Here is a 20883-nt window from a genome sequence, read left to right as displayed (position 1 = left end):
GGCGCATCGTCCCTCTTTTGGGTTCTTCCACTGTCTTCGACTTTTCGAGATGACACCCAAGAAACAACCACCCCGCTCTCCACAGAAACGATCAAGATCCGAGGCTCGGCATGAGAACATTGATCGTTCGCGAAAGGTTACTCGCCGCTCGACAGCTTCCGCCCGCACGAATACCATCCCTCGATCTCCGCCTCATACCCCACCACACGTTGGACGAGGGCAGGCTTCGATCCGACACTCTTCAACATTACCAACATACAGCACTCCGACTGATCCGGAAGCCCAATTCGATGATACGCCGAACACACCTCAATCTCTCGTGAGACGCGCACTTCAAGCGAACGTTCCTACGATTGAACGCGGAATCGCTCGTCCGGTACCACCCATTGCTCTTTCCAAACAGGCATGGGCGCAACGATATGCCGTTAAGATCAATAGGCATAGCTTCAATACGACCACGAGTAGCCCATCCGCCTCGTCAAAAGGAACGAAATGGGCAGAAGTGTTGGGTCAGGTGAGCAGGATGTACCATTACAAACGCATCCCTGAAGACGAGGTCCGTCTCCTGATCATCAAGCCGGGCTCTTTCGACGAGCAGGTCAACGCTACGTTACTGGTCGTGAACGATGAGCAGCTCGGAACTGAAGACTATCCCTACTGTGCCCTCTCATACAACTGGGGCAATAGCGCAGACGACAGTACCATTGTCATCCAGGACGACCCAGCCTCATCTCCCGTCAAATCTATCACAAAAGCAGTTGATGTACTCAAAGCGGCTGTGCAAGACAAGATGATCAAGATCAAGCCGAATCTCTACGAAGCTCTCAGACATTTGCGGAAAGACAACGAGCCTATCGCGCTTTGGGTGGACGCATTGTGCATCAATCAATCCGACACCAAAGAAAAAGAAGAACAAGTGCTAAAGATGGCGCACATCTACCGCAAAGCCTACAACGTCAACGTATGGCTTGGTTCCGACAATGCCGATGATCTCGTCTCCAACAGAGCCATGGCTTTTATCCCCGTGGTTGTCAATCCGGATAATTACTCGGCTCTTCTCGCTGGCGATACGTATATTGAAGACTGGGCAAGCCTGTACGAACTTCTCAAGTGGAGCTGGTAAGAGTATGTCAATGCAGACTTGTTCCCCCGCTTATTCTTCCTAGGTTCTCCCGACGCTGGGTCATACAGGAGCTGGCATTTGCGCAATCCGCTTCAGTTCATTGTGGCAAGCATGTGCGAGACTGGAGCGATTTCCAAACCGCCATCGCCATCTTTCACCGACACTTTGAACTTCTGAAAGCGCGACTTATGATGCATTATGAATCGTCTCAGGTCAAGCGAAACCACTTGAATGATGACTCAACCCTAGAGATCGAGCACCTGGGTGCCAAGCTGTTGGTAGACATGACATCCACGTTATTCCGAAAGCGACCCGACGGCACCCTGGAATCTACGAAAGGATTGGAGAGCTTGGTATGCTCTTTGTCAGGTTTTGACACGTCCGATCCACGCGACACCATCAATGCCTTCAGGAGTATTTCTAAAGAGGTTACCAGATACGACCCACGTTCCATAGGACCGCTAAAGCCACCGCCTGCCCCGAATTACAGCAAAGACCTCTTTGAGATATACCGGGACTTCGTCAAATGGGTTGTAGACACCACGGGATCCATCGACATAATCTGCCGCCATTGGGCATTGAAAGAACGACAAGAGCGAACGCCGACAACTCCTCGACTAGTTCCACTACCTTCCTGGATCTTGTTCGTCGAAGACTCAGCTTGGGGAAAGGGCGAAGATCTATTTCGCGGCCGGAAGGCTGGCGACAGCTTTGTCGGGCTACCCGGTAGTAACAACTACAACGCCTGCGGCAGGCAAGGCAAGCAAGCCCAGGTCAAGTTCCCTCGAAGTCCTGTCCATCGCGCCTCCGCCATACCAGCCCAGGTCACGCACGACATGTCGATGCATGTGAAGGGTGTTATGATAGGTACAGTGTCTTTCCGTACTGATCCATTCCCCGATGGTGTCATCACCAAAGACTGCTTGGAAGGCCTAGGCTGGGTTTTCGACAAGAATGCGACCGAGATCAACCAGGTTCCGGCCAAGCTATGGCAAACTCTTGTCGCGGACCGCGATCCACAGGGCAACCCACCCCCTCATTGGTACAAAGCAGCATGTGAACATTGCCTCTCTTTCCAAACGAATAATGGCCACATCAACATCAACACCATATTACAGCACCGTCGAAACCTCCAAAGTGGATTTCGTGACATAGTGTACGACTACCTTTGTCGCGTCCGTGCTGTCACCTGGAACCGATCCTTCCTCAGAGGCGACCCCATTTGTAGTGCCACCACCAACAGTTGCGACTTCGACCATGACGAACTCGTTGGCTTTGGCCCACCCAGGACCGAGAAGGGGGATGTGATTGCTATCTTGTATGGCTGCAGCGTCCCCGTTATCCTCCGACCAACTCAAAATGGCCCTAGTGAGCATCTCGGGTACCTGTTCGTCGGCGAAGCTTACATCTACGGTAAAATGGACGATGAGGCTTTTGGGGTCCATTGCGAAGAAAAGAACTTCAAGCTGCTCTAATGCGACTGTCAGTCATCGACCATACGTCCCCTCTCGACCTCACTTCCTCTTCTTTCGATAAACACCCGAGCCCGGCGCCGGCTGCTAGATTCATCCGCCTTCCTTCTTTTCTCGCTCATTTTCACCTTGTACATGCGCTTGGCCAGTACCCCCTCTTCTTCTTTCCGCGATACACTCACGCTACGACGTCACGACATTATATACCCCGCCCGAGTTTGACCGCTCGGCCCTCTTCTTTCTCCCGATACCCTGGCCTTTGCTATGACATCATGTACACCACCGGTACGATTCGCTACGTTTCCACGGGGACAAAATAGAGTATCTTTCGGATTTCCTTTCTTGTATAGACCATAATATACTACCATTGTACCATCGTCAGCTCTCGATGTCAAACAAATCCCGGGTCTCTTTACTCATATTCAGACAAATAGCTTTTGTGGAGCTTCCTAGCTACCGACTGTCCCAGTCTTGAGTCCATGTCTAATTCGAGCGCGGTGTATACTGGCGCATCTACCCTTGTTCGTCCACGTGACGCTCACTCAGTAGTAGTCGATCATCTCGGTCGGCCGGCCCAGGATAAAGCACTTCATGCTCTTGATATCCCGCTTCGTCCAAACTGAAAGTGTCGATTTACCGCCTTCGCCCCAGCGTACGGCCATGTCGGTATCGCCGAAGAGAGCCTCGCAGTGCGGAGTTCTACAGTTAGCCTTTGTGAGCGTGTGGTCAGACCATAGAGAAGGTAGCAAGGAATGAGCATACCGATACAGTTGACAGCAGCCCATGTGGGTCACGGCACGAACTGAGCTTATCTCTCTGGAGCTGAGGCGCATGTGTTAGCACAAGCTTCATACCTGAAGTCAACATAATCTATACGTACTAATCGCTGCTGATGTGGCGACACTCGTCCACCATAACGTCGAAGTAACGGCAGGCTCCTTTGAAGTTGGCCACGTTACAGACTTGGATCTAGAGGAAAATATGTGAGTACCTGACCCTTGTAGTCCGGACGGAAGCGACGTACGGTCATATGCTTCCAAAAATTGTCGGACGCTTCGCTTGGCAGGGCGGCGGCATCGTAGATGCAAAAGATCAGTAGCACGAGCATGCTGAGCATCATGGCAGTAGCGGGAATGCGCATGGTAGATGGTGGCTCGGATCCTGTGCTTGACGAAATCTCAAAGTGAGTGATGTGGACAAGGATCAAAACAGATTTGGTAGGGGCGGAAGGTGGGACTGCGGCTCTTGACCAGATGAATTCGGGAGGTGCTTTCCGTTTGACATGACTGCCGCTTCGCGCATAGCGACTTCCCTAGACGACCCTCCGCAGTTTCCCCGCGAGCGACGCGTAGTCCTGGAAGGCGGCATGGGTCAAAGCGTCGTGCGCGTAATGAAGTCCGGGAATATAAAATCCACGGCAAACCACTCCGAACGCTATATGACGCCACGCTCAAGAGAAAATACCCTCCCAGCTGCTCTCATGGGAAACATTAACGAACCCTCTGTCGGGTGCCTGATGCCGTCGATACTAAGGCTTCCGCACCTGTAATCCATGTTCGGAAGGTACGGTACGAACTCCGAAACATCGATCTCAGCAACCAACGTATCACGGTCTTCATCTTCGCAGAGATCATCGGCGCGGTGCAGTGCATCCTCTAGCAGGTGATTTAGATAGATTCATTTTTTACAAATACTCCGTGTTGTTACACGAAAACCAGAAAGCTAACAGCTGAAGCCATGCTAATGGCCCACCAGATACCCCCAGCAACCAGATCCTGAAAGCTACGCGAACCACTGGGTACCGGCGAGCCTGGCGACGACTCTACCGAGCATAAATCCCCGTCAGGATTAGTGGTAGCGCTAGCACTCGTGTTGAAGAGCAGCTCAACCCATTGAATGTCAAACCAGGCCTCTTGTCCGGTATCCATACGCCCCGAAAAGGTGCCTCCGTTACTCCAAAGGCTCAAGATGATCATGCTCTCTGCATCTGGTACGTTGACTTCCGTGTCGGCCGATTGCGCACCGTTCATGTACCAGGCGCTTTTCCCAGGTACCCAGTCCAGCCTGTAGTTGTTCCAGTCCGAGGTAGGTTGGTAGTCCTCCATTGACACATTGAAGGTTGCACCATCAATGGGTGCATCAGTGTCGGGGTCGGTAGTGGGCTGGTTGGAGTAGTGCACTTCGTCAGCCTTGGCCCCAGTCGGTATCTCTATGTCGGACTCATTGGTGTCATCGTGGTACGTGAAGAAAGCCGCAACTGCGCCGCTGGCTCCATTGATGCGTGCGGACATGCGGATAGAGGCGTAGGTGACATTGTATTCCGCAAAGTCTAGTTCAGCGGCCACCTGGCTTCCATCGGAGAGTCTTGTCGTGTGCAAGGTAAGATAGGTAGAATCCTGCGACGCATCGCTATTCTTGCCTATGAGTGGTTAGATTTCGGTAGAAGCAACGACAGCTCCAGCTTACTTATCGATACACGAGATGGTTTATAGTACATGTCAACCGTATCATCCCTTGGCGACGGTCTATACCAATCTCTCGCATTCCAGCCCGAAACCCAGGGAGCAGCCTGAATGATCTTGGACTGGCCGCTGGCTGCTTTGGTGTCCGTGTGACCCCCTCCGTAAGACGAGGCAGAAGCCGCATCGCGATCGACGTCATCATGAAGCTGCCTAAAGTCGTAGAAGCGATGGAAGTCGTACGTTGATGCCGTCGAGCCATTGGTGGAGAACCGAGTACATTCTGCAGCGGCCTGAGCGAAGAGAGAAGATGCAGCGAAAATCAAGAAAAGGGCTGAGCTGTAAAACATGACAAACATCGAAGGTAAGCGCTTGGGATCACAGCAGAGGAGATCTGCAGTCGTCACGACATGGTAGTCGGACCAGCTTACACTACATACGTGCAGAGGTTGCCATTTCGTAATCTGGTGATGTGGATGTCACCCGGACAGGCGTGTGAGGGAGACATTGACAGTAAAGGCGTTCAATCTTTTAAATTCGACTTCTGGCGTTCCCTTTAGGGAGCTTCGACGTCAGCGTGCGGTATCGCAGGGCACCTGGGCAGTATCGTTGTTCAGGGCCGGTGCATAACAAGACGACAAGGTAGGAATGAGGCGTGCAGAGTTTTGTGGCTGGGTCGTGGCGCCCACTTGTCGAGTTCTCCTGCGGGTACTAACCACCTTGTCGCTAGGTACCGTTCTTGAAACATGATATTACGTTTCTGCTGTTAAACATCGCTAGTTGCAAAGGCCAGACGCGTCGATGGGACGCGTCTAACCTTCAAAGGCTTCGCGACGCGTCTGGCAATGAAAAAGCCAGCTAGCCTTCATTCGAGCTAGCGCAAACACCGACCACCGGCCATTCTTCCTGCGGTCGTTCACGTCATTACAATCATCACCTCCCGAACGCCAGACAGGCCACAACAGCTTTCTTATACAATATATCGCGAAAAGAGACCCTCGCACTTTCGTAGCAACCTGATTGGCTCGCTTCTCGGCGCTCTCTTACAACCGTCTATCATCGGTCTCGCGCGTTGATGTGCCGACGAATAACCCCGCCGCTACTCCACCAGAGATGTGTCTCGGCAGTCATTCTGAGTCCGAAGGGCTGAAGCTTACTTGCAGTCACAATATCAAGCGGCGGCCTTACCTATCGCACGTTCCAGCTACTACAACTGCAAGATATGCGCATTTTGTCCGTTGTCAGACACACCACCCATCCTGGAATTTGCGCATCACGGGGCTCAAGGCAGCATTGTAGGCATCAATAATGAGCATTCCTGTAAGCGGATCGGATGTTTCTTGCGAGTCCGACCGGTTCGGCGGGCCTGGTCCCCACTTCCCGGTAGATACAAGGCTGTCTAGAAATGGTATTCTTCCCCGCGTCGTCTGCGTACACCGCTGGTATCTTATATATATCGTGCCTGTTCTTGCGGTTCCTCTACAGCGTGACAGAGCCACCGAACAGATAACATGGCTTCAGAACACCAGGCACCGCAGACCTTCACATATCACCATGCCGACCTAGGTCCCATGACAGGCATCGTCACGCCCGACAACGTTGTTCAGTTTCGCGCCGTGCCATACGCCACCATTCCCGCTCGCTTCAAGCAGTCTGTTCTCTCAGATACGCTTGCGGGCAAAAAAGACTTCACGGAACACGGGTATGACTTACCCTGCTGCTTCCCTCGGAAGAGAAGCTAATGCCCTCAGCTATGCATGCCCTCAAGTCTTTAATATTGACGCGGTCGGCGGCGGTAACTTCCCTGGCGAAAAGTTTCCACACTCAACGGACGAGTTGAAATGTGCTATCCTTCAGGTGAATGTACCGCTTTCGTGCCTCAAGCAGCAGCCGCCCTCTTCAAGACTCCCTGTATCGGTCTACATCCATGGGGGAGGCTTCGTGCTCGGAAAGATTGACGAGCAGCACAACACATCTCTCATGGTCGAGCAGTCGATCCTCGATGGCCAACCCATCATCTCCGCGAGCATACAATATCGTTTGGGGGCGCTTGGCTATCTCCATACTCCGGAGGCTGGAAATGCAAATCTCGCACTAAACGATCAACGGAATGCGCTTCTCTGGATCCAAAAGTTCATCGAGGGCTTTGGAGGGGACAAGAAGAAGGTTACTGCGTTCGGAGAGTCCGCTGGCTCCATGTCAATTTGCGCCCACATGCTACGCCAACCTCCGTCTTCGGGTCCTCTGTTCCAGAGAGCGATTCTCATGTCTGGAATCATTGGACCAACGACAGCACCGCTATCACCCGAAAGCGCAAGCGAGACATACAACAGCTTCTTGAAAAGGGTTGGGATTGAAGAAGAAGGCGAGGCAGGTCTGGAGAAATTACGTCAGGTGGACGTACAAAAGATCGTTGAAGAATCCGCCGAGCATCGAGCAGCTGGTAATATGTGGCTTTCGGTTCAAGATTCAGAATGGTTTGGTGATGAAGCGGGCTCTGTGACATGGGACCGCTTCCCTGAGTTGCTTGGCAAATGCGAGTGGGTTAACGAGATCATTCTAGGAACTACAGGCTTTGAGGTGAGTCGATGCTTCTCAATCATACGTCCAAACCGAGAATCTTACTCAGACATACAGGGCGTCACGTTGATGTCAGCAGTTACTGCTGTCAGCCCGGACGCTTTCCTCAAGGGCATCGCGAAGCAGTTAGGCGAGAGAAGCGCGGGCCTCGTTGAACGAGCTTATGGCATCTCGCCGGGAATGGACAAGAATGTGTTCATAACTGCAGGCGCACGTTGGGTAGGCGACGTCGTTTTTGATGGTGAGACATTCCGCATTATGTTGTGTGCATAGCTAATAGTTGTAGCGCCGACTCACTACTTAGCTCAGTATCTCACCCAGCATACGAACAAGAAGGTCTATCGGTACGTATTCGACGTCCGCAATCCTTTTGCTACCAGTCCCTTCTGGCAGCAAGCGCATCATTGGGTCGACGTCTACTACGTGTTCAAAACGTACCAATTCCGCTACCCGTCACAAAGACTCAAGGACATCTCTACCCAACACGCACGAACTTGGAATAGCTTCGCGAATATAGAAACGCCGTGGAAAGAATACAAATATACCGGCAAAGGCGACGAAGTGGTGATGGTGGCAGACGAGAGGGATGGCTGGGTAGAAAGGAGTGTTGAAGAGCACGAGAAAGTGGTGGACAACAGCTGGCGGAGATGTGAAGCGTTGGTTGAGAGCTGGGACAGCATGCGCGGGAAGCATTTCTCGCCTTTCCAAATCGAGCCAATGAAGGCGAATAAGACAGCCTAGATTAGATGATAAGGATATCATCCCACGTCAACCTAGGGAAAAAGTGAACCCCCTGGGGTCTACATCGATGTTAGCACACCCACTTTGCATGTAGTCATGTTAATGTAGTCTGCAGACCTGTTCAGGTTTTCCCTTGTATGAGGTGACCCGGTGCTTCTCCATCATTTCGAGTCATATGGCGCTAGGCTGGATTACACTTAGTGGCTTCTTCTTGCGGCGGAAGACCCTCCGAGTCATCTCTTCTATCATCGTTCCAAGTGCACAAGTATCCGCAAGACTGTTCATGCATCTCATCAATCCCGGCACACCTCAAGATGACTTTCCAACAGTCCTCAACACTGTCTTCGCGGTTCGCCCTTGTTACACCCCGACTCATCATTGTACCTACGCCATTGGCCATCTCGATACCGGCTTATGTCGCTCTTTTCGCGAACCTCCTCGCAGACACGTCATTCTGCGAGATGGGTTTTGGCGATAAATTTCCCGTGGTGAAGCGCACGCAAGAAGAAATGCATAAATCGATCGCGACACGAGACATTGCACAGTGTTGGGAGAAGAGAGGATTGGGCACTTTCGCAGTTGGCGGGCGACCGAAAGAGTGGTCTGACCATGCGAAGGGTCGGTCTTTGAAAGATGCGAGCGAGAAAGTCCGGATCATCGATGGCGATGAGATGGATAATGTGTGCCAAATACTCGGCGCCATCGAATGGCTAGGCTACGCAGGCGTCAGAGATGCAACGACAACCTCTCTTCCTCCACGCGAAGATACAGACGACCCACTACCACCATGGGAAGAGATGGTCGAAATGCTCTACGGTGTTGCGCCGGCGTATTGGGGTCAGGGTGTAGCCCGCGAGGCCGCAGAAGCGGTCATGCAGTGGGCGGCGGCGGAGAAGGGCGTAAGAAGATTCATCGCTGAGACAGAAAAGCCCAATGCGAGGAGTGGAAGAGTTTTGGAGAAAATGGGGTTTAGGAAGAGTAGTACTAATTATTGGAAGAATGAAGATGAATTTGAGTGGGAGAGGGACGCTGCGAGCTTTGCGTAGGTAGGTTTGTGTTGTGTGCGCGCAATCTGGGATGGTAATGAGCGTAGTGCAGCAATATTGCATTTATTGTATCTTTTATGTTGTCTTCAGCTGTTAATGAGCTGTTGCGGGTATCCAAGCTAGTCCGCTGTGACTTGCAAGGTTGCTCTCAGCAATGCCTTTTCACACTTTCTCATGCAAGAAGGACGGCAAAATGCTAAGCTCTTATCGCGCTCCTTTCTGCTTGAGAGACCCCTTCGCTTTCTTCGCCTTGGGCCACCCATCCACCTCTTTCTCATCTGCCTCATCTAGCGACACGACTGTTTCTGATGGCCGGCCGTCGTGACGATCGTTGACAATCACCTGAACTCGCCGCTCTTGCTGAACCAAAAAGCCCATCATCAACCACTTCCCTAAACTGAGAAGGACGTCAAATGTACTCCGAGTATAACAAGTTCTAAGATATATGTCTACGCAGTTAATGCGGACCCGGCACAAGCGCTCACAATTGAGCAGAGGTCGGAGTGCGAATAGGTCTATCAGCGTATCTACAGACCGTAGAGTACGCAGGCCTGTTCGGCAGTTAATGCTAAACAGCTCTCGGGTAGGCACAGTCAATTCAATCTCTCGGAGGAAGACGCAGGCAACTGCAAGCTGTACCATGGGGCTTTTTGGAACGAGTGACGCCCGAGAGAGGTGAGACACATCTCCAAGACGAATGACTAGGTTCTTTACCGCCAGCAAACCATCACCATGAGGGATTGCGGTCAATTCGTTGTGAACCCACGAGCCACCGTCATAGTTTTCGTCACCCGCCTCAAAGTTGAGAAAGATCCATTGCGTGCGCTCAAGCATGTAGACAACGACCTCGCCCTGCAACTGTCCGCATGTGGAGGCTAAAGCAGGGAGCGAACGTGACCAATAGTTGCAATGTCGCGGGTTTGGGAACAAAGTCCTCTCGCTCTTGTTGCAAAGCTTCAAAGAGGTTGGGTAGTGCCATACACAACAATTCCATTCTTGAGAAATATCCCAATCATCCGTGTGAGGGTTGTGCGACTCCGGCCATACAGTTCCATGTTCGAGAAGATAGTAATGGTAAACTATCTTTCGAAGTTCAGCCGGAAGTTGTAAGAAGTGAGGGAAGTATGGTGGCGGCTCATAGGATAGATGTCCCGTTACTGCTGCAGCGACGTCCTTAAAAGCCGTCCACTCGATTCGCTCAATGCCATTCTCATAGTGGAGCCACTCGACGACAGGACCTGAGAACTCCCGAAAAGCAGCCACCTTCTCGTCTGGCCATATATCGAAATCGTTGGTGAAAGCTAAGTACTCTGTTGCGACCTCTGCGAGATCACAGAATGCCAGCTGCTCGATGCACACTAGATTGCCGGTAGTCTGGTGCATGTATGTCACCGCGGTCGGGACGTCGCGCGATACAAGGATATCGGTCGTATTTTGGTCCACCATACAGCAGCTACAATCGTACCAGCCCACACGCTTATGGTCATCAAACGGAAGTAGGAATGCGTCATACCAGCTTGCCATGTGGAAAAAGACAGCGTCGCAAATCGACACATAGCCCTTGTACTTGTAAAGTAGCTTCAGAGTCTTTAGAACACCCTTTTGCCAGCCCGGTACGAAGTGCTCGAAACTAAATTTGCGGTCGTCTTCGAGGTATGCAACGCACGCTGCCGATATCCTGGTGAACTCTTCCTCTGCAGAGATTTCCGTGTATTGGGTGAAAGCCTCAAAGGCTGTGGCTTCGTCGACAAGGTGCGCGTTCTCCCTGGGCATGTTGACCTGAAGTGCTTGCTTAGTTAAAGCCTCGAGCGTTCTAATCCTCGAGACATACTGGTACTGTAGAACCGATGTAGTTCGACATTTTGATTCGTCAAGATCAAGTTCTGTGAGAGTTGGCAGGGACTAACGGGTTGACACACTGCGGCGGTAAGCGTGAACAATGCAGTTAACTTACATGCGCTTAAAAGTATACTTACAGAGACCGTGCGCCAACAGCTTTAGTCTAGGCATCAGGGTGTGGCAGTAGCTCAAGTGAATTTACCTAGGTAAAGGACGTCTGCGGAGATGAAGGTATCACGTGACGTAGGTATGTAATCCTGGCATCTAAGCATGGCGTCAGGCAACCCGCGCGGGGGAATCAAGGCCTCCATGCTACCATCAGTCACCGACTACTCGAAAGTACGAGAGAGGTAGACACTTCGCAACGCGACAATGACTGCGGCCAACCTCATCCCCGAAGTCGCCCGTCATCAAGTAGCATCTTTTCATGAGCCCAAGTTCACCAAATTCCTCCTCCTACCCGCGGAGCTACGTCTCAAGATCTTCGCAGCCTACTTGCAACTGGAGACAGCGCACAATGACTCAACGCTGGCGAATCATGACCACCTCAGATACCGCAAGCCTTGCTGCGACGTCTTCAAGGCTTATTTGGAGAATGCGCGCAACACCTCGAGTCTAGCAAAGCATCTCCACGTCGACAATTACAATAACCCATGTTGCACCTGGCGCTGGCCAGAAGACCTCATCATCTGCGATCGAAATGCCGGCGACGAGCTGACGAATGCGACATTCGCGCCATGGCTCCCTGCTCTCGCCTTTTCGAACAAGCAGCTCCTGAGCGAAGTCACTCTCTTCATGCTCTCAACAACCGAGTGGTTCGACTTCAAGTACGATGCAAAGAAGCCGTTCAAAATCGCGCGTTGGTTCGCAGACTACCTTTCCACGTTCCCCGCGGTCATCATCGATGGTGTCGCTACCACCCAAGGATTCGCAGCCATCAAGCGCATCAACTTCCCCCACGTAAAGTACATACCGTATACCCGGGCCAACTATGATATCGACGGCAACCTCGACATCCCTCTAATGCTCAAGTGCACACAGCTCGAGACAATCGCCATGTCATTCCACTGGATCCAGCTCGTGGATAGAGCGTACACACAATACCAGAGACCTCGCGACCTAGAAGATTTTCTGGATGCCTTCAAATTCAGACGGATGCTTGAACATAGTGGGGTTAAACGGGTGTATCTTGAAGGTGTGAATCATCTCCAGGGAGGGGAGGCGCGGTTGGCTTGTCTGTATAAGTTTGGCGAGTGGCTTGTGAAGGGGTATAGGAAGCGGCGGAGGGAGGTGGATGTTCATGTCAGTGAGCGACGCCAGCGGTTTGACGGGAGGACCGTTGGGCCGAAGCTTGTTGTGGAGGACAGTGAGTAGGAACTGGAGAACGACAAGGCTGACCGGAAGGCTGGGAAGCGCAGAAGTGGTATCGCAAATTCGAGGACTTTGCACTGCAATCTCTAGCGTGGATGAGGGATAGGTGAGGCTGAACGTAGCAGGAGTTGTGACCAACGGTATGGAGACATCACAGGCAACAGACAGAGAAAGACTAACATTGCGGATCACTCTCGACCGTTCAAGTTAGATGTCCTCCGTAGTGTTGTAGTGATGGAGTAGCTCAAGCGTTTGAAGGTAGCCTTTTGAGCAGGCGTAAAGGACTTGCGATTGGCAGTGGGCGACCAACACCGGGGTCATATCGCAACGAGACATGATCAAATGATAGCTCATCGACCCAGACACAAAATGCTGCTCGTTACCATCGTGCTCATTGTCCGCAAGTCGATGCGACCTGAGCCAGCGATGTTCTCGTCTTCTTTTCGTGTTCTCGGCGTGCGCAACGCTTCAAAGTCGCGACCCGCCGGCTATCCACCGCCCCTGACCAACCTGATTCGACCGCCATTTTCGCCGTGGTACAAGTCTCCGCAAAACCAACACAACAACCACTTACACGCGTCACAGTGGTAAAATCTGCCCGCATGCACACCGCAGGCCGAACGCTATGATCCCACACCTCCACCTACCCTCAGAAATTTCACTCCCAGCCCCCACGATAGGCCCTCCCGGCCAACACCGGCCACACACAGTGGATCTTGTGAAAAATCCTCCTCCCAATACCACCTAGCCATCACGTGCCCCCCTGGCCCTTGCACCCCTCCCTCTGCCTATATAAACCGCCCTCCCTCCGTCCCTCCTTCTGCTCATCATGTCGATCATACTTCATAGAATCATTTCTAATAGTATGCATCCTCTTCTGAGTTACTCTAAGTAGCCACAGAATCTCCACCCTGGTTGATGACTATCAGCCTCGATGTCCCGGAGTGAGGCTTTTTTTACGTGGTGCTTCGGCGCTCGTGGCGATGATCTTCAGCTGACTGGTTTGCGACTTCGTGTTGCGCTGGGAGGCAGGACGTTGATGGCAATCTGACAGGTTACCTTTTTTTTCATTGATGCGATGGGCTTGCTCGTCGGTTGAGGAAGAAAATCTTCGATGGTTTTGGTTGGGTTGGATGGCGGTGTTCAGGCGGAGGGCGCTGGGAGTCTCATCGCGTCGCGCTTTCCGACGTACGTCGACAGCGTCTACGAGGAATGCACAAGAACTCAGAGCGCTGCGTGTCACACTTTATACTATCATGGCAAACTGTCCATCGAGCGCTTCTGAGCCTACTGTAAACAAATGATTTACTGCATGGCTCGTCAGTGTTTGCGCACAGCGAGGCGGTGCCCGCAGAAACGGCTTCGCATGCGACACGGCTGCTGCTGCCATGCGTCCCAAAGCCGACGCCAAGTTGCCAGCGACGGGATGCACCAGTCCCCGAGCGCGATGTCTAGGACAACTGATCACCTGTGCCACTCCAGAGCGCAATACTTTTTAATGGTTAATGTGCATGACAAGTCCCTCAAAACAATATTGGTGTTCTCGTGTTGCATCGTCCACCGCCACGAAGTCCGAATCCGTATCCTAAGCCTCTCTACACACCACCAACTTCAGCCCTTTAGCCCTTCGGCATATAATATCGCGCTGAAAAGAGCCAGTATACCGTGATAAACTGGTTTGAATGTTCAATGAATGGAGCAATGAGCCAATCAAATTGTGTGGGATATCAATGGTGTGTGTGGCTAGGTTTTCTGGAATTGGGGAATTCGCGAATGCTGGGGATAAATCATCCTTAACTCACAACGTCAGTTGGTTGCTTCAAATTTGATAGAGGGTTATGAAGCAAGCTCTGGGAACTACTTGGTAAGTTTTAACATCGTGGTAAAGGGGAACTCATGAAGAGGGGGAAAAGACAGCTTTTGGTTACCCAGAAACTACATATGATCATCCTGAACACCGATCCTATCCAACCTTTTCCTTCGTAACAACAACGCCAGACGCCAGCCTGAACTCCTACACATGCCTCAATGTGCATAACACTTTTTCTCTCGTGGAATTATAGCCCAGGCTCAGACTGCTGTTGATTTCGCTTTTCCCAGTCTACTCCTCCGCGCAGCTCGTGCTTTGGCCGCATTCTCCTGCAACTTGCGTTTGTTGACACGTTTTGCCTGCCAATGAGCACCTTGGCCTTTGCGAGATGATGAACTGGCTACGCTCGTCTCACTGGGCGGAGAAGGGGTGTTGCTACGTGAGAACGTATTGACTGCTGTGACTGAGGAAGTTGCAGAGTGGTTCTCCGCTGTTGCAGAAGATATGCGTTCAACGGATGGCCTAACATCATCTCCAACGCCATTGTCAGCGCCACTACCAATGCGATTGCTGTTTTTGTTGCCTCCGTGTTGGTTATGGTCTGGAAAGGAAGCCTCGAACTCGTCGCTTGACAGCAAGCCAATAGATCCCGGCGGCGACGAACTCTTTTCCCTCTCCATGGCGTTGCGGATCAGTACTTCCTGGCGGAGACTTGACCGTGCTTTCTTCGTTGTAAGAGAGGGCCGAGGGTATGTAGGCCCTTTGGATGATTTGGAAGCTCTATTCGCTGGAGCATTGGTGTCGTCTGAGATATCGGATGCAGTCTTGTGTGTCGAGAGAACGTATTCTCGAGCTCGTTTCAACGTGTGCTGTTCTGCCATCAGACTGGCGATCGTGATGTCGAGATCGTCAATCTTTGCGTCCAGGCCCGATAGGACGGCGTTACGTTCAGTATGGTGAGTTTTTTCATGCTTCTGTTGCTGACCCATCTTACACGGTCTGGGATAAGAGAGGATATAGAACGCGGATTGTGTTGCCAGCCCGGTAAGTTGATGTGAAAAACTGATGCAGCTGATCAGGTATGTGATGAGTGGTCAAGCCTAATGTAGCCGGGAATCGTTTTGATTGTGTTTGAAAGCAGGAACGGCAGTAAATGAATAGACAGATGCTGCGAGCTATGCATACCGGTGTTGATGGGTGTGCTCGTAGGGAGCTTGGAAATGAAGTGAGAGGAGATGAAATGTTCAGTGAGAGGATACTGTACGATCCTGAAGAGCAAGCAGCAATAATAGTGGTCGCGGATCGCTTGCGGAATGCTCAATGCCCGCAATGGGTATACTAATGACAAGTCACATGCGATGAAAGGGCTCCCCATGTTCAGATATGTCACTACGGCGCAAGCAACGGAAACTAAAGTGGCTTCAGCGACTCGTTCAACTGGCCGATGAAGTGAACCTGCGTCTTCATTCGACCTTCACGTGCGTGAGGAAGTCCTCCAGGGCTCTCTCGAGAACATCTTGCTTGAACATGGCTTTGGGTGTACAGTGCGATCGAGGCGGCGATTGTTGGATCATCAGGAACAGCGCTAGGGCCATGAAGCAGCATGACCATTCCAATCCGGGATGCGTGTCTCACATGGGACAAGAGGAGTGAGCGGGGAGTGGGGAGGACCGCTGGGTGTCAGTGAACCGGGGTCGGAGATAGTCTAGGCCGGCTTTGGCTAGTCAGGGACCAGAAACGTCTCTCGCGCAGCGCGACACGTCAATTTTTTGGAGTTATCGACAAAGTTCGCGACTGCAGAAGGCTATCACGACGCCAATGCTCGAATCCAGCCCTGGGTATGCCATCTTCAGCGATCTGAGGAGAAGGATGGGTACTTCCTCTTCTCAGCCCGTTCCTTCCCCAAAACGCGAGGCCGCGACGGTAGCTTCCCCCGCCACGGCGCGCAGGTCCCACTTTAGTGAGTAGACGGCCTCGACGCGTTTTAATGGGCACTTTTTCGCTCCATCAACCTCCGCCTTCCCGTGCAGAGCCTCGACTAACGCATTGGAGTGGCAGACCCAGACATGGATGACGTCGCCGCGTCAGAGCAGCTCATGAGCGAAAAGGGCACGCGCATCGGCGCCGCCGGCTCCATTGGCACCCTCTCCCAGGTCGACGGCAGCCAGGACGCCTCTCCTCTCATCCAGAAGAAGCGCAAGCGAAACAGCGCACTCGGTCTGACGAAGAAGAGTGTCGCGACTTCTCCAGGTAAAGGCATGCTAGCCCAGAACGACATTCCGGCGTCATCTCCTTTTCCCTTTCCTGCGACGCAACCGGAGCCCGAATCGCCTGCCACCAATGCTTTCACCCACTCCACCGCAGTCGAGGTACCCGACTCCCAAATTCCCGGACGACCCGCGCAAGCGACTGCTTCCTCGCCCATGTCCAGCCACGTCATTCCGTCCAGCGCAACCAAAGGCAAACGCACATACAAGCAGAGCAAGCAGTCGAAGCGCGATCGGGCTATCAGCGACGCCATGCAAGACGCAGGCATGGACCAGGACGGAGATACAACCATGATCGCAGACGCGACCGCCTCACCCTCGCATACGGCATCGAAACACAAGCGCGCTCAAGAAGTGGACGCGCCGGAGTCGAATGACGCACATACACGCAAAGCTGCTGCAAGGAGCGCTGACGGAACACCCTCATCGGCTAAGCGGCGGAAGATTGGTACGCCCAAGTCGCTGACTACACTTCGAGACCTTATTGGAGGCGGGGAAGACGAGGACGCCGAGCAACCACGGACCGTCCAGAAGTCGAAACTAAAACGAATCAAGAAGCCGCAAACCCCCATCGCGAAATCGAGAAACCTCTACGAGATCCCCGACGACGATCCGCGTCCCACGAACGGAGAGGCAAGCACCACGCAGACATCTACGCCTAAGCCGCGTCTCAGTTTGAAGAAGACAAAGAAGAACAAGGACATTATCGACAGCCGGCCTACTCCGATTCGCACGCTTGCTCAGCCGTCGGGCGAAGAGGAAGCGGAGGACAGCATCATGCGAGAGCCCATCTCCAGTGACGAGGCAGACGCTGCTCCACCGTCCGGTGATGATCACAGCGATTTCAAAGAGAAGAAGAAGACAAAGAAGAGGCGGTCATCTGCGAGGAAGGCAAAACCAAGGCGGGAGAGCGGCAGATATAGCTTTACCTGGAAAGATCCCCCATCTGGCACCGCGGCAGAAAGAGCATTGAATACTGAGCACGACCTACAACACCCTCCTGATCTACGAAGCTCCGGTGACTTCACCGCAGACGAGGAAGAGCTCATCCGTCGAGCTATCGTAGACTACCAACAGAGGAAAGGCTTGGAGGTGTCTGAGCTTGTGGACATCATACAATGGAATCCGACTGACCCCAGCTTCAACACTGGCGATGGAACTATATCGTCCAAGAGCGAGTGGTCGCCACAGGACGTCGAGGACGCGCGTGAAAGCGCGGAATTCTGGGACGACATTAAGCACCTTCGCACAGAACGCTCGCACGACAGATTGAGAAGACACATCCGTCAGACATACCATCAGTTCAAGAGGGGAGTATGGACGGAAGAGGAAGACAAACGGCTGAAACAGTTCTACGCGATGCACCCCAACAAGTGGAAGGTCATTTCAGTTGGCATGGGGGATCGCTCTATGCACGACTGTCAAAACAGGTGGCGCGATTACTTGCAATATGGTGACAAGCTCAAGTCCTCGCGCTGGGATGAAGAAGAGGAGGAGCTTTTTATCCGCGCCGTTACCACAGTCGCTCAACGGGACGAAGACCACCGCGCCGAAGAAGGATTACCGCCCATTGACGAATACACGATCAAGGACATCAACTGGCAGCAGGTCAGCCGTGAGATGGACAACACCCGAAGCCGAATCCAGGTCGTACAGAAGTGGAGGAATCTGCAGAAGCGCGAATCTCCGCCAGAGATCGAGGTCGAACGCAAGCCGAGGAAGGAGAAGCCTCCCGCTTCCAAATCTGCGATTCCCGAGCCGACTCCCAAGAAGCGCGGACGGCCGAAGGGAGAAGCTGGCGCAACGCCCAAACCCAATCCTCACTCTGCCAGGTCACAGGAAGTCATCGACAACTCGGATGATGAAGAGACTCAGACCGCGCCACCGCCGAAGAAGGCTAAACGGCCTAGGAAGAGCGAAGGCTCGGAGGCGAAGAAATCTAAGAAGTTCCGCACGGCTGAGAAAGACGAGATTGTTGACAACTCGGACGAAGACCAAGCCAACAAGGATGCGGGAAGCCCACCGAAGAAGAAGAAACGCAGAAAGTCAAAAAAGAGCGAGGCCCCAGAAGTCGACGACGAAGAGGAGTCTCGTCCAACCAAGACACGGGACATCATTGAGAACTCAGACGAGGAGATGGTCGATGATGATCAGCAACCGAAGGTCTCGCCGCCGAAGAAGAAGCGTGGTCGACCACGGAAGAGCGAGGGTACCGAAGCCAACGAGGATCAGACACCCCGCCCGACTGAGACAGAGGATGTCACTGCGAACTTGGATGAGGGTGCTGATGTTGATGAGCAACCCAAGACCTCGACGCCGTCCAACAAGCGCGGACGTCCTCGAAAGAGCGATACACTGGAAACAAACGAACCGGAGAAGCGTCCCGAGCCTGAAGTCTCTGAGGAGTCAGTAGCAGATCTGGAGCTTGCAAACGACGATCAGTCAGAGCACGCAGAGGGCGACGACAAGGTCGTGGAGGAAACCCAGCCAGTTGTGCAGGAAACCCAAATGGATCCAGCTCTGATCGATCCGGCCCTAATAGATCCAGCTCTGGACTCAGACCGTAACCAATCACCGACAACTGGCGATGATGCCGAGCAGGAGATTGAGGAACCATCCGATGAAGAGGAGCCATTCAGCACCGCACCAATCATTTCCCCAGAGCAACCACAAGGACACGGTAACGACGAAGTACAGCAGGAGAAAGAGGACTTAATCGAGGACGCCGACCCAATCGAAGACGACGAAGATCAACACAGCGTTGTGTCGAGCAGCTCGTCACAGGACTCGGACGACGACCAGTCCGAGCAGGACAGTAAAGTCTCAGCGCCAACAGAGAACGATGAGCTTCCCAGTGAGGAGGTACAGCCCAACGTCATGTCGACTGAACAAGATGGCCCGAAACAGACTTTATCCACTGGAGACAAGATGCAATGGGGCGACAAGTACGATCTGATTGCGAGCTTGCAAAACCACCGCGATGATCGTGAAGAAGATGGAGACTTCAACTGGGATAAGATCGCAGAAGAAGTCGCAGAAGAGCGCAAGTACATCTGGACACCGCAAGTACTGCAGAGTGCGTTGGATCAGCTGATTCAGCTTCTTCGCGACAACTGCAAAGAAGTGGACGAGGATGACCTGGACGGGACGGTGGATGATATAATGGATTTCATCTCCAGTGAGCATGGGGAACAGATTGACGAGTACTACGACCTTTCATAGGAAACGAACTGATACGCGTCGTTGGGTCTTGTCGCCATCAAGCGCTTCAGGCGGTAGTAGTGGTAGTAGTGCATTGAACGTACTTGGAGTAACGCGTTCGTCGCGTGTACATAGCATATAAAACCATATACACCATCGCGTAGTGCAGCATAGCATGATATCTAGCGTTCCTTCCGCATCCGTATCCTCCACCATCGTGACCTCTCTAAACGGAGCCAACACGCGCACTAAGCCCCTTCGCCACATCGGCTCGGTTGGCACCCGAGATCTCACTCACTTGCCCCACGACATCTACTTCGCGTGCGTAGCGCATCGCGCATAGCGTATTCTAGTCTGGTTGTTCAGATCTTCAAGGTTGTGCCTAGCGAGCATCGAACAACGCAAGGCGAAGTAAACGTTGTGTCGATACATCCGGCGTTTACGGGTCCGCACAGCCACGCTCAACGCCTCAACATAGTTACATTACACTGGGAGGCACGGTAAACAACACAACACATTCCACCGCTGTGGCAGTTGAGGAGAACCTAAAATAGAATTACACAGGAAGGAAGGGTTTTAAGGGTCACGAAACGTGGATCCACAGCCGCATGCAGGTGTCAAAAGGACGAGGCTGTGGACGGTGTGTGAGCACAAAGGCTAACGCACGCTGCACGAGCTATTGAAATCTCCGGGACTCATACGGCGTATGGTAAAGAGACTAGAGGTGTTAGAGAGCTTAGAGGGTCCGAGTACGATGGAATGTGTGGGAGGGTGCTGGGATAGACGCGGTCTGCGGGTGTGAGTGGGTGGTGTGATCTATTGGGTTGGGTTGGCGGTGGGCGCGGGGCAAACTTCGTCCGTGGTGAAGATGCGATGGATATTTGGTCAACACAACGATTTCTCAAGGGTGAGGAGAATACATCGTGGAGTGTATACACAAATGCCCTCGAAAACCACCCATCGCAACATGGTGA

At 52.7% G+C, this 20883-nt stretch overlaps 5 protein-coding genes across 5 annotated transcripts; 4 read left to right on the top strand and 1 right to left on the bottom strand.

Annotated features, from left to right (window-relative positions):
* Positions 1-523: 523 nt before the first annotated feature.
* Positions 524-2598, top strand: J4E84_007903 (uncharacterized protein; the record flags this gene model as incomplete). Its single annotated transcript, XM_049390481.1, has 2 exons — positions 524-1119; positions 1167-2598. 2 exons carry the CDS (start codon positions 524-526, stop codon positions 2596-2598), a joined length of 2028 nt encoding a protein of 675 aa, XP_049241941.1.
* A 539-nt stretch (positions 2599-3137) lies between these two features.
* On the bottom strand, positions 3138-4886 carry J4E84_007902 (uncharacterized protein; the record flags this gene model as incomplete). The annotated part of the gene is made up of 2 exons (XM_049390480.1): positions 3138-3278; positions 4323-4886. 2 exons carry the CDS (start codon positions 4884-4886, stop codon positions 3138-3140), a joined length of 705 nt encoding a protein of 234 aa, XP_049241940.1.
* A 1679-nt stretch (positions 4887-6565) lies between these two features.
* On the top strand, positions 6566-8375 carry J4E84_007901 (uncharacterized protein; the record flags this gene model as incomplete). The annotated part of the gene is made up of 4 exons (XM_049390479.1): positions 6566-6756; positions 6806-7634; positions 7692-7875; positions 7921-8375. 4 exons carry the CDS (start codon positions 6566-6568, stop codon positions 8373-8375), a joined length of 1659 nt encoding a protein of 552 aa, XP_049241939.1.
* A 3257-nt stretch (positions 8376-11632) lies between these two features.
* On the top strand, positions 11633-12634 carry J4E84_007900 (uncharacterized protein; the record flags this gene model as incomplete). Its single annotated transcript, XM_049390478.1, has 1 exon — positions 11633-12634. One exon carries the CDS (start codon positions 11633-11635, stop codon positions 12632-12634), a length of 1002 nt encoding a protein of 333 aa, XP_049241938.1.
* Positions 12635-16507: 3873 nt separating this feature from the next.
* J4E84_007899 (uncharacterized protein) lies at positions 16508-19930 on the top strand (the record flags this gene model as incomplete). The annotated part of the gene is made up of 1 exon (XM_049390477.1): positions 16508-19930. One exon carries the CDS (start codon positions 16508-16510, stop codon positions 19928-19930), a length of 3423 nt encoding a protein of 1140 aa, XP_049241937.1.
* Positions 19931-20883: the final 953 nt, after the last annotated feature.

This window comes from Alternaria hordeiaustralica (genome assembly GCF_023758085.1).
Source record: "Alternaria hordeiaustralica strain BMP 2776 chromosome Unknown scaffold_18, whole genome shotgun sequence".
NCBI classification, from domain to species: domain Eukaryota; kingdom Fungi; phylum Ascomycota; class Dothideomycetes; order Pleosporales; family Pleosporaceae; genus Alternaria; species Alternaria hordeiaustralica.
This window is presented reverse-complemented; position numbering and strand designations above follow the sequence as displayed.